Source organism: Erpetoichthys calabaricus, chromosome 4 (genome assembly GCF_900747795.2).
Source record: "Erpetoichthys calabaricus chromosome 4, fErpCal1.3, whole genome shotgun sequence".
In the NCBI taxonomy this organism is placed as follows: Eukaryota; Metazoa; Chordata; class Cladistia; order Polypteriformes; family Polypteridae; genus Erpetoichthys; species Erpetoichthys calabaricus.
Window position 1 is genome coordinate 266,174,952 of NC_041397.2, and position 13,351 is coordinate 266,188,302.

The window sequence follows — 13,351 nt, forward strand, 5'->3', positions numbered from 1 at the left end:
CAGATTTTGGAATATTTGTACTGTATATACACAGTGAAATATATTGGGGATGCATGTAATCAATAAAGGAAATGCAACCACATCAGCTAAATGACTACTCATTACTACATATGTAATTTGTCACTGAGCTATTATTATAATGTGCATTGATGTGACAAACATATTGAACCTTAAAAGTGATGATTATGATGTAAACATTCTATTTTAGTTCCAGTTTAAGAACTCCAATGCTGTGTATTTGCATTAAGAAATGTTTTTTGTTTTTTGTTAGTTTATATCGGCAGCCTGGTGTCACTTCTCAGGGGGTCAGCAGGTCAGGAATATCTCAACCAAGCTTCACTCGTCATACCTGCTGTGCTGGAAGTCAATAATCTACTGATGAGGCACAGTTTTCCTATGGTTGGCAGTGCAAACAAAAAATATCACAAGTTTATGCCAACATAAAAAAGCAGTTTGCAGCAGTGTCCAGTTTTCCTAACGTGATTGGAGCAATTTACTGAACTCTTATTTCAATAACGGCACCTAGCGAGAATGAAGCTGTTAACCTTAAGCAGTCACATTCCACTAATGAACAGGTCATCTACAATTTTAACGGTTCCTCTCAGAACTCTTGTGTCACTTCATGGGGGACAAAGTTCATCAACTGTATTTCTTTGCTTAGTGGTGCTTAATGCTTCACTGAGTACTGGCAAAAAAACTGTCGTAGCACTCGATGCTTTGAGGGACCATAACCACACCCCCAGGATCATCAGTTGTGCCTTGTTACTTTGTGTAATTCTAAGCTTCATGGGGGACTTCCCCCACACCCCCTCATCAAGCTTTTGAAAGATAAGTGTATATGTAACTCATCCACTTTTTCACAGTCAAATCCAAACAAGGTTTTATAAAAAAAAAAGATAACTGGTGTGGAACTTTCTACTTGTGGCATTGTGTTGACACTCAAAGTTTTGGATTTTGGAATTTCAGATCAGGAAAACCTGTATTGATGCCTACATGGTTAGACGTCTTTGTCACTTTTTACAGTATACTGTTATGCCTTTTATTTCTGTTATATAATTTTATAAACTCTCTAGCCTGCCAAAGGAATTTGTTAAATATGAAAATAAACTGAATTAAGAAAAAAATATATTCTATAGATAAAATACAAAAAGGATATTTGGACATTTTTTTAACATTGTTACAGAGTTGAGTGATCAATTACAGTATATTATTAGCATCTGTAGCCAGAAGAACTCCCCAGGATTTATCTTCGGCATATGTCTAATGCTACAGCCTCCAATTACATTTTTAACTAAATTCTCCTCGATTGCAAAAGTCACAGTACTTGGTGTTATTTTTGTTCCAGGTGTTAATCTGACCTGTTTCTGTACTTCAGGTTAATAGTATGTCAAATAATAAATAATCTTCCTTAGTACTGTGTAACCGTTGATTAGTTTGGAAATCAATTGCTTCAATTCTGGCCATGAACACATTTCACATTTATTGTTATTTGCTGCTTTTTTGTTTTTTATCTTTATGGAACTGGAATAAAAATGACCTGAAGTGCAGGAGTTGCTACAGCTCTCACATAAACCTAAGTTTGATTTCCATCCCTGCAACTTGGGGTGGACGGTATGACCACCAATTTATATCACATTATAATTAAAATTGGTTATGGTTATGGTAAATATCAGAGTATAATCTCTCTACATATACTTTTCATACAGAAACCAGTTTAGGTGTTACTTTGGGCCCAGTTTCATCCATCCATCCATTATCCAACCTGCTGAATCCGAACACAGGGACACGGGGGTCTGCTGGAGCCAATCCCAGCCAACACAGGGCACAAGGCAGGAACCAATCCCGGGCAGGGTGCCAACCCACCGCAGGGGCCCAGTTTCAAATAGCTATTTTTTTTCCAATTGCTTTAGTTCCCTTTTTAACAAAATCAAGCAAGCTCAACTAAACCTTAATATTGCCTTTCCAAACATCCCTGCAAACATGAAGAAATATTATATAAAGGCACACCAAAAAAGAATTTACATCTCTATTGACTAAATATGCCTCAGCAGCGGATATCAGAACAAGTTCTACAATTACACCTACTAAAGAAAACTCTCACACTATTGAAATTAAGAACATTTTTTTTTTAATTTTCAAAATCATCTTTGTACAGAAGCTAATGTTGGTGGACAATATTTTAAAGGGGATACTCCAGAAATAACCATTATTTGTGTGAAACAAAACAACTTTCGTTCCATTGCTTTCTAACCTTGAAGGTATACAGCATTTCAAAGTACACTGATCAGAAGGTAAAAATAATACAGAAAATAATGCTTATTGTTGCCTACTTACTTACTTTATTTATACTTAAAGTCTCCTACTTTTGTAAAACATTTGTGGTGTCCCTTTCCCTTGGTGCCTTAGGCATGTGCATGTTTTGTTTATTTGTATCATTATCATTAGTGTTTGAAGAAGAAGAAAGCAAATTCTTCTACTCTGTTTTATCTGCAGTGATCATGGTAGGGGAATGGTCCGAACACATGATCAAATATAAAAACAGTTTTGTAGAGTCGGGTAGACGGATAGGGGTTGGTTGTGAGAAGTGCGGGTACATATGTTTATAAAATGCATACGTTAACATTCTGCAGTGCAATTACCACAAAAGATTCATCTGATCCTTTCAAATTTGAATAGTTTGAAATTTGATGAGAAAAGAATGTTTTGTCATTACATTGTATAGCATTAAAAATCTAATGATGCAAAATACAAACCGTAATAAAACAAACTTTGCCGGAGCCCTGCTGCCACGCAATTGCATACATTCTGGGCAGTACACATGTGTTTATATAAATTCAGCCCCTAAAACAAGTACACTATCGGTTTTAGGACATGGAGGTTATAGGCTACTTAATTACATATGAACATTCAAATTTTTAGCCTGAGCCGACTGATCATATACCTTTTTTTTCTAACTAGCTGTTCATTTTCTTTTCCGTGTACATGTAATGTAGTCTCAATCACTCTATCTTTGACTTCATTTTCCATCTCCACAGTTGTACTGCCAGATGCCGCGTTGTGTCATAAGGTAACAGAACGCATACTCCCCACCATTCACATCACTTTAGCAACAACTACCAAAGTTTACTTCCTAATATAATAAACCATGATAAAACTGATATATGAAAAATTTCATTCAGTTGTCAAATTTCTACCTGTGTACCCTGCACCTCTACGTGCTACTCTCAGCAGGAGGCTGTCCACATGAGTTTTGTTTAACTCTTTCAGGGCTGATGTCGACTTTTGTCAAAAGGAGGAGTTGACAATGGTAATCAACTGTAAACTGTGACAAAACCAACTGTTACGTTGGACTCTCATTGCAAGAAGGAAAGTTAGCTTCATTGGTTTGACTGAGATTCCCTGTGCTAACGTGAGTAACAAGGCGCACACAATGGCAAAAATGGCACTGACATCTGGCGAGAGATCAAAGCAAATGCGAAAAGCAAAATACTCCATGGACAACGTCTTGCCTGTTATCTCTGAACTGGACTATGACTTGTCAGACTCTGATTTTGATACAAGTGACTGAAAACGAAGGCGAGGTTCCAGCTTCAGCTGATTGGTCCCCAGCTAGTTGTGGTTCTGACAATGTTCGCCAGGGAGGACTGCCACTTAACAATCAGAATGTAATGCACTTCGACCGTGACTGCCGCCGCTGCTGCTGCCGCCCCAGCTGCGCAAAGACAGCCTGGCAGCAAGCCTGCCGCTCATTCTTGGCAAACTGGCAGCCACAGCGTGCAGCAACAGACGTTTTATGTTGATTTCTGTGTGAAACCATCGTTTTTTTGGAAAAAATATTCAGCCCTCAAAGAGTTAAATAACTCAGATTTGACCTTGTTTTAGTTTGTATGAAAGACTTACATTCCACCCAAAGTAAATTCCTACCTTGTTACTTATGAACCAAGTACAGATTATGCCGTCCTTTAACCCTGTAGAAAAAGACAGTATTTGAAAATGGAAGGATGACACATTTTATTTTAATTAGATTTTGAAATTATTCCAATGTGATATTTACAGAAATGTACATTTCTCTCATTCCTTTTTTCCCTGAAACTGAAAAATAACGTACTATTCTGACGCTACACTAGACGCAAACTAAATAAACAAGACAGTATCTAGGGAAGATATTAATGGCAGTATATTGTGAAGCACACATAAATACCCCTGAAGGACAAAAAGATTTTTAGAGAACTACTGTGCCATAGAGTATAAGTCAACTTATAGAAAGTCAAAAGTAAGTAAGTCAAAGTATAGAAAGTTTGAGCTAATTTTGGACTGAGTTCATTTTATTAATAAAATTTATTTGTTTATTTTTTACCCAACAGAATGCTGAAGTTTCTGTTTTTGAAGTAAACATCCGATTCATTGGTGGGTTGCTTGCAGCTTACTATCTTTCCGGACAGGAGGTAAGAAACAAGACTCATTACTCAATTAATCTGTTATTTTTGGAAAAAGTATTGCCTTTGAATTGTTTCTAAATGATCTCTTGGTACTGTACCATAAAGTCAGTGCATTTGGGTATCATACTGTGGAGATACAATATATGGATTATTTTTGGGGAAGGAAATTGGCTTATCTATTGATATTATGTATGGAGACTCTAAGAAAAACCTTAAAGTTTTGTAACTCAAAGGTGATGCCACAAAGTGGCTGTCTCTAGCTTTAAATACATTTAATGCAGTGGTGTGCGTGAGTGCTTGTACAGTTAGGTCCCTAAATATTTGGACAGAGACAACTTTTTTCTAATTTTGGTTCTGTACATTACCACAAAGAATTTTAAATGAAACAACTCAGATGCAGTTGAAATGCAGACTTTCAGCTTTAATTCAGTGGGGTGAACAAAATGATTGCATAAAAATGTGAGGCAAATAAAGCATTTTTTAACATAATCCCTTCATTTCACGGGCTCAAAAGTAATTGGACAAATTAAATACCTGTAAATAAAATGTTCATTTCTAATACTTGGTTGAAAACCCTTTGCTGGCAATGACAGCCTGAAGTCTTGAACTCATGGACATCACCAGATGCTGGGTTTCCTCCTTTTAATGCTCTGCCAGGCCTTTACTGCAGCGGCTTTCAGTTGTTGTTTGTTTGTGGGCCTTTCTGTCTGAAGTTTAGTCTTCAACAAGTGAAATGCATGCTCAATTGGGTTAAGATTAGGTGACTGACTTGGCCATTCAAGAATTTTCCACTTCTTTGCTTTAATAAACTCCTGGGTTGCTTTGGCTTTATGTTTTGGGTCATTGTCCATCTGTATCTTGAAACGCCGCCCAATCAATTTGACTGCATTTAGCTGGATTTGAGCAGACAGTATGTCTCTGAACACCTCAGAATTCATTCGGCTGCTTCTGTCCTGTGTCACATCATCAATAAACACTAGTGTCCCAGTGCCACTGGCAGCCATGCACGCCCAAGCCATCACACTGCCTCCACCGTGTTTTACAGATGATGTGGTATGCTTTGGATAATGAGCTGTTCCACGCCTTCTCCAAATTTTTTCTTGCCATCATTCTGGTAGAGGTTGATCTTGGTTTCATCTGTCCAAAGAATGTTTTTCCAGAACTGTGCTGGCTTTTTTGATGTTCTTTAGCAAAGTCCAATCTAGCCTTTCTATTCTTGAGGCTTATGAGTGACTTGCACCTTGCAGTGCACCCTCTGTATTTACTTTCATGCAGTCTTCTCTTTATGGTAGACTTGGATATCGATGCGCCTACCCGCTGGAGAGTGTTGTTCACTTGGTTGGTTGTTGTGAAGGGGTTTCTCTTCACCATGGAAATGATTCTGCGATCATCCACCACTGTTATCTTCCATGGATGTCCAGGTCTTTTTGCATTGCTGAGTTCAGCTTTCTTTCTTGCTTTCTTTCTCAGGATGTACCAAACTGTAGATTTTGCTACTCGTAATATTGTAGCAATTTCTCGGATGGGTTTTTTCTGTTTTCGCAGCATAAGGATGGCTTCTTTCACCTGCATGGAGAGCTCCTTTGACCGCATGTTGTCTGTTCACAGCAAAATCTTCCACATGCAAGCACCACACCTCAAATCAACTCCAGGCCTTTTATCTGCTTAATTGATAATGACATAACGATGGACTTGCCCACACCTTCCCATGAAATAGCCTTGGAGTCAATTGTCCAATTACTTTTGAGTCCCTGAAATGAAAGGATTGTGTTAAAAAAATGCTTTAGTTGCCTCACATTTTTATGAAATCATTTTGTTCACCCCACTGAATTAAAGCTGAAAGTCTGCACTTCAACTGTATCTGAGTTGTTTCATTTAAAATTCATTGTGGTAATGTACAGAACCAAAATTAGAAAAAAGTTGTCTCTGTCCAAATATTTATGGACCAAACTGTATATTAATGGGTCCACACTGTGGAAGTATACATTGAGATGAACTAAGATTCTCCTCACATTACTATAATCTGTTGTGCATTTAAAGCAGTCAAGGTTTGACTTACTGTCCTGTACATTATTTTCTGCTTTAATGAAACTGACGTAATGGCAGACATGTATCCCATGCCCTACATCTGATGATTAACAATAGGTAAAAGGAAATTCCATAGTAAAAACTGAAGTTAACTTGGAACAGAACAAACTGGGTGTTAAGCCTTAATTATGCCACACAACTTTGATATTTTATACATAATAGTAACAACATAGTTCTGAAATGTGAGTAGCAAGCAACTTTAGTTTGTTCCAGATGATTTTTTTTCTCTTTGTCAGGATCCAACTTTGCTTTTAGCTTATTAGGTTATTTAATATTAATAGTTAATTTTGTGGCTTTCTTGGAACTATCTACTTGTCTTGAAGTTGTATCTGTAATGTGATTGTGGCCAGTAACCTCCATGTGCCTGGGACAGCCAGATGAGAGTCCAGTCTCTCCTCCGTGTTCAGGCACCTTTGAATTTCATGCTTTTGTACATAAACTCTTTCCCTTTAAAGGCAATTAAAAATGCTGCGTAGCGTTTGCACATGCAGCTGGAAATGTGTGTGCCTGACTCAATCTTCTTTTTCCTAAGTTATATTTTACTAATAGAAAATATTTAAGAGACCTGGTTCCATCTGTGTACCAATACGCACTTCTAAAACAAGTCAGGTATTTCACTTTTCTTAAGGCCTAAAATTTTGCTGACCTTGTATTAAACATCAAGAGGAATGTAACCTACAGTGAGTTAAATAATTATTCTTGCTGAGGCTTGTAACAAGGTAGCATTATTTTTCTGATCCTCTTTAAAGTGGGATTTCATCTGGCAATAAGAAGATTAAGGTACTCCTCTAAATCCTCTGGAGGCTGCAGAATTCTGGACCAGAGCACCTAAACTTAATCTTTTAGTTCATTATTATCTTACTAACTGTATTACTACACTTTATTGCTTTTAATACTAAAGTAAGTTTAAGAAGAAGTGGGTGGTCTGAGAAGTGCTTACACCAAATAGCATTTGGCAATAATCTCCTGAAAATGTCAAGATTTCAGATAACATCAAGGGATGAGAACAGTGTGGAGTGCATCAAAAGTGTTGCACAATAGCACAGATTTCAGACAAGAGAACCATATTTGCACATTTAAAATGTCAATCACTATTTTTTTAAAATAACAAAAGCCAATTCTATTAGTAAACAAACCAAAAAATTATGTCTGGACAAATATTTAGTGTTTTTGTGTGAAGAAGCATAAACAGTCTCAAGGTGGCAAGTGAGCTTCACTGGTGATCTTTTATGAGACCATTTCTACAGGTATTCATGATGGCCCTGACAGTTGAGAAAAGAAAAGTATTTGTAGAACTGCCATGGGAAGTTTTTTTTTGTGGCAATGATTTAAAAGCTACATGGAATTTAAGTAGAAAGAAATTGAAAACTGATATTCAGTTTATTTAGGTGTAGAGCACTATAACAGTTTTATAGGTAAAATATAATCAGAAACTATTAATTACATAATACCTGCATGTAAAGATATACATTGCCTTAAATAAATACCAGCTCAAATCAATTTTAAACCGATTAATATAAACGCTTAATCTGGAGGTACAGAAGAAAGAAGTTCATGGATTCACAGGAATGAATGGTAGTTCGCAAGCAGAGTATGATCTTAGTGTGAAGGCTTCCATGTGGTGATTTAATAATTAAGATCTAATATAAAGCAAAGATTTTATTTTTGAAGAAGACTTCTTAGTGCTAGCCCAGGTGAGGTATGTGTAATGGACTTTTTACTGTGGTTTCCCAGCTTTCTGATTTCTAAAACAGTGCTGGATCTATACTAAAATTGTGACATTTGTACCAATATCAGCTTTTGCACACCAGTGCCTATCCAAGGCTCACAATTTCTTAATCAAACTTTTCCTCTCCAGAGTTTTCAGTGCACAGATATATGCATATTATAAAGAGAAGCGTCTCAGTCAGAGTTTTGAGAGCGTTGATATATGCATATTATGAGGTGGACCATGACGGGTTAGTGTACCCTTTGGAGTTTCAAGCACACTGATATAAAATTGTATTGCTTCAAAGAGTGGGTTGATTTTTTTGGGGGTGATCTTTCTGAGAGGACCAGAGAATGAGGTGCCATTAAACAACCACATTAACTTCCAGCACCAAATTAACATAATGGGTGTTATGCGTGTCGCACATGCATGTCTGAGGTTCGCCTTCCGGGCTCACTGGAGTTAAGCACTACCTCTCTAGGACGTGAGAGGCTGCTGTCACTGATAGTGTCATCTCTTTCTTACTCCTATTGCCATGGGAAACTTCCCAATGAGTGTAACTGACTCCGCCCCTTCCAGTCCATCCCTTAAGACCACACTGAACTGCATTGCTTTTGTGTTCCATTGCCATTCTATGTGTCATCGAGTGCCTTTTTATTTTGGGAATCTGTAAATAATAAAAGGGGTGACCTGGCTGGTGCCCCAGCACTTCTTTTGTGGACCTTGTGTTCCTTTGCTCGACTACATGATGTAGTACTCTTTTTAAAATATGGTAGTTTAGTAATTTTTAAATCCACATGACACTATTCTAAAAACACATCGGTGGTGTTGATGAGAAACATTTCTCAAAGAAATGTGAATTATTTATCTATATATATAATTCACTAAGCCGCTGACAAGTAGCCACCCATGGAAAGCACGCTGGAAGGGGCGTGGATTCACTAAGCCGCCGACAAGTAAGACGCCCATGGTGCACGCAGGAAGGAGCCACGGCCACCAACTCTAAGACCATTGGATACGACGACAACTCGCAGAGCCACGCCCACCAACTCGGATGCGACGACTCGGAAAAACCGCCGTCATTTATGTTCGTCTGTCCTACAGTACACATGCACCTCTGAGCCACGTTGACTTTTCGGTTACGACGCACGATCGCGTGCAACATAGCAAACTGTTTTACATGCTACATATAGCAATTCGCATCCGCGACAAACATGAGTCTTCTTAGATGGTCCTGCAGGAACACGGAAAACGTTTCCCCGCCCACCAACACTCCTTATTCCCCGACCGACGTCCACCGTATCCGCGACAAACATGCGTCTTCTTAGATGGTCCTGCAGGAACACGGAAGACATTTCCCCGCCCACTAACACTCCGTTTTCCCCGGCCTGCGTCTACCCTTGCTCTCTAGGCATTCACACTGCCTGCTCATGTGCCCAGATGCAAAAACTCACCGACCACCCAGTTAGTCCCTTTCATCTGTGCTAGGAGTCCACATGCACCTCTGAGCCACGTTGACTTTTCATTATTCGTTTCGGTTACGACACCCGACCACGTCCACCATTGAAAACCATGGGAAACGAACAACGAAGCCCCGCCCAGAAACTCTACCCCTCCGCCAACTCGAACAGCTCATCAAACACATACTCGCTTTGGTTTTTACTGCTGTCCAAATCCAGCTGTGAGCCACGTTGACTGTTCTTTTGCCCTCCATGGCTACGGCTTCAAATGTATTTCATGGAAACAACACTTCTTTCAATGTTATAGAAATTCCTGCATCAGTTAACTGTTTGTTTCTATCAGTCGGGTTTTTTTGGAAAAATGTCATTGACGAAACTGTTGCTCTCAAACTTTGCAACATGGCTGTTGGCTTTGTTTGCCAACATTGGGATAACGTCGGCGAGGTTGTCACAAACTGCAACAAGTCACCACACAAGGACGCCCTGTCTCTCGAGGCATTCACACTGCCGGAAGACAACCATGGGATACACAGAAAATAGCCATGTCAGTCAACGCAGATCAGACACCCAGGCAAACAACACTGAATAATCAATAGCTGCAACTACTTTGCCCGCCCCCACTCCTCACCTGAGTCGGTTTCGTCTGTGTTCAGCAGTGTTTCCCAGACTCGGTCCTGGTGAACCCCTGTGGATGCAGGGTTTTGTTCCAACCAGATTCCTAATCATTAATGCTGGTGAAACTCATCCGGGATAAGTCGGTTTTTCAAACGCAGCCGTGTAGCAGATTAGTCTAGCAGACTAGCTGGATGTAATAATCCGAGATGAATGCGCGCCCTCGCGCTGAGTGAAAAGCCAATGTATATTGAATCTAGAAGACATGATCATCAAGTCTTTGATAGGCTGCAACAAAATGATGAAAGAACGGGCGCATTTTTTTCACACAAGCCTATGTTAGTTAGTTAATTAGTTACTCAAAGGATTTCAAGATTTAATATGCACAAGCGGTAACACTGTAAAAGCAGCCCAAACCAGAAAAGACAGCTGGCAAAAAGTGGCTGACAAATTAAACGCGTGTGCATTGTACTTACTGAAAGCAGCGTTACGGATTTTGCAAATGTTCATTTTTTTCCCTCTGCTTAAAAAACATTAAATATGCGGTGTATACTATGCCATGGGTTAGTATACAGCATGTAAAACAGTTTGTTTGTCGCAGATAATTTGCCTTTTACTTTTACAAGAAGACAATTTCCTGTTAGATTTGCCTTTGCGATGACAATTAATAAGGCACAGGGCCAAACTTTCAAAAATGTGGCTAGCGGGTCATACGCTCGCAATGATTACGTCCCTGCCCTTTGTACATACCACCCTCAATCAAACCCCCCCCCAACCCCCTCCCCCCACGGTACTACCATGGTCGGGTGACTTGGTGGATTATATATAGAAAAGCAGCCAAAACCGCAAACAACAATGAAAAGTCTACGTGACTCACAGGTGCATATGGACTGTGCAAAGAGGAAAACAACTCAGGTGACGAGTTGGGGGTGGGCACATGAAATGTTACTTTTCTTGGTGATTTATTACATTACTGATTTTTCAAATGTTAATTTTCTCCCTGTGCTTAAAAATCATTAAAAAAGCGGCCTGATTATGCGGCGTATGGTACGCAGCGGGTTGGCTAGTAGTAAATATTAGTAAAAATATGTCTAGTGATAATGGAACATGACAATAGGTTAAACGTGATTGAAGTGTAGCCTGGTGGTTAAGCTTAGGACTTTAAACCCTAAAGTTGTAGGTTTACATCCCGCTAGTGACACTGTATGACCATGAGGAAGTCATGGTCACCTGCCTATGCTCCATTTGAAAAAGAATTAAAAAAAAGATATCTCAAATGCTGTAAGTCCCCTTGGATAAAGACATCAGTCAAATACTGAAGTTATAAAGTGGTGTTACAGAGTTTCTTTGAATAAAGGTTTTGAGTGAAGGCAATTAGTTTAATGGTGATAAGGAGGAGACGGAAGAGGTTAAGGCAAAAGGAGTAAAATGACAAACTAAGGTGTGCACAATGTTGGAAGTTAACAGGAGGAAACTATGTAGAATTGAGAAGAAAACATGGATCTAAGTGGTTAGAATGGCATTGCAATAATGTGTCTTACTCATAAAGATGCCCAGGACCACAGAAAGTAAACAGTAAGCTCAGATAGTAGATTGTAGTACACTGGTCATAGTAGTTTTTCCACTCAGTAAACTGTTCTGAAAAAGGCTAACAAAACAAAAGTAGTATTATGATAAAGAGCAGACTTAAGACTTGTACATTTAATATTCATTAATTCATTCTTCCATTTATTTTTGACGTCGCCCAACCATCCAACCCCACATGCAATTTAGGCTTGTGGAACATAATACAGTCAGCATGTGGTGCAAGGCTGAAACCAGCCCTGCAGAAAGTACTGCTTTTTCGCAGGGCACTGTCACATACACACCCAAACTTAATGTTATTTACCCAATTAGGGATACATCAGCCCACTGGGTCATTTCCCGGTCCCGTCATTGGCTGAGTGGAGTTTGCACATTCTTCCCAGATCTGTGTAACAGGTTTTTCTCTGCTTCTCTAGATTTCCTCCCATATCCCACATATGTATACTGTATGTTACGGCAGGTCTCTCTTAATAAATTCCATGTGAGGTATTGTGGCTGTGTGCATAGATTCTCCCTGCACCCATCAAGGATTGGTTCTTTTCATGTATTGTTGGCATAGGCTCTAGCAACACCCCCAAAACCCTAAAGTGGATTAAGTAACTTTAATAATTGACGAGTTAACTGTTTTTCCCCCTCCCACAATTCCCCATGTAAGTTGCTTTTCCATCTTCAATTGAAAAGTGAAATCCACAATAGAAAAATGCAGAGAATTTTCTAATTTAGTTGGGTATATCTGTTACTGATGAGTTGTTTTCGTATTGCTAAAAAATCAGTCAGCTCATTTTAATTCATGTTTTCTGTTTTACAGCAATACATATTAAACATAAAGTTATTGGAATATACCAGTCAGGAGATAGGCACAAAACATTTCCAAGTCACAGTGTATCCCTCGGATTATAGTTGTCAGTGATTAGAAAATGACACAACTCTAAATCTGCCTAGAGCAAGCCATCCTCAAAAAATGAGCGACCATGCAAGGAGGCCACTGAGAGACCTGTGACATCTCCGAAGGAGTTACAAGCTTCTCTGGCCTAGAGTGTAACACCTTGTATGCTACAGTTGTGCTTCACCAGTCATAACTTTTTGAGAGTGTGATAAAGAGTAAGCCTCTGGTTGGAAAAAAAACAAACAAACAAAACTCATATGTCATCTTGAAATCAAGTGAACAGGTTCTATGGCAGTTGTGGTCAACACCAATCCTGAAGGGCAGTTTTCTTACTAAAGGACAGTTTTTACTGCTGATTAACTTCTTTTCCCTTCATTTTAATTTACTTACTGTTTAAAACTCTGACACCTTAATTATTTCATTTTTTGTTAATTAGCACCCAAACAATAATGAGATACAAATTTTATTTGTCATATACAAGTTCAATATGTAGTGAATTGCTTAGTTGCTCAACTCAAATGACTGTGCCTTTATAAAGAATATAAAAGGATAATACCAATAATATGACTTTATA

At 38.8% G+C, this 13,351-nt stretch overlaps 1 protein-coding gene across 1 annotated transcript in view; it reads left to right on the plus strand.

Moving 5' to 3' along the window:
• man1a2 (mannosidase, alpha, class 1A, member 2) overlaps window positions 1-13,351 on the plus strand; it is a 527,240-nt gene that overhangs the window by 345,349 nt on the left and 168,540 nt on the right. Inside the window, exon 6 of the mRNA XM_028800742.2 lies at window positions 4,365-4,445. Within this exon, the coding sequence (XP_028656575.1) occupies window positions 4,365-4,445 (81 nt within the window). The remainder of the gene's footprint in view (window positions 1-4,364; window positions 4,446-13,351) is intronic.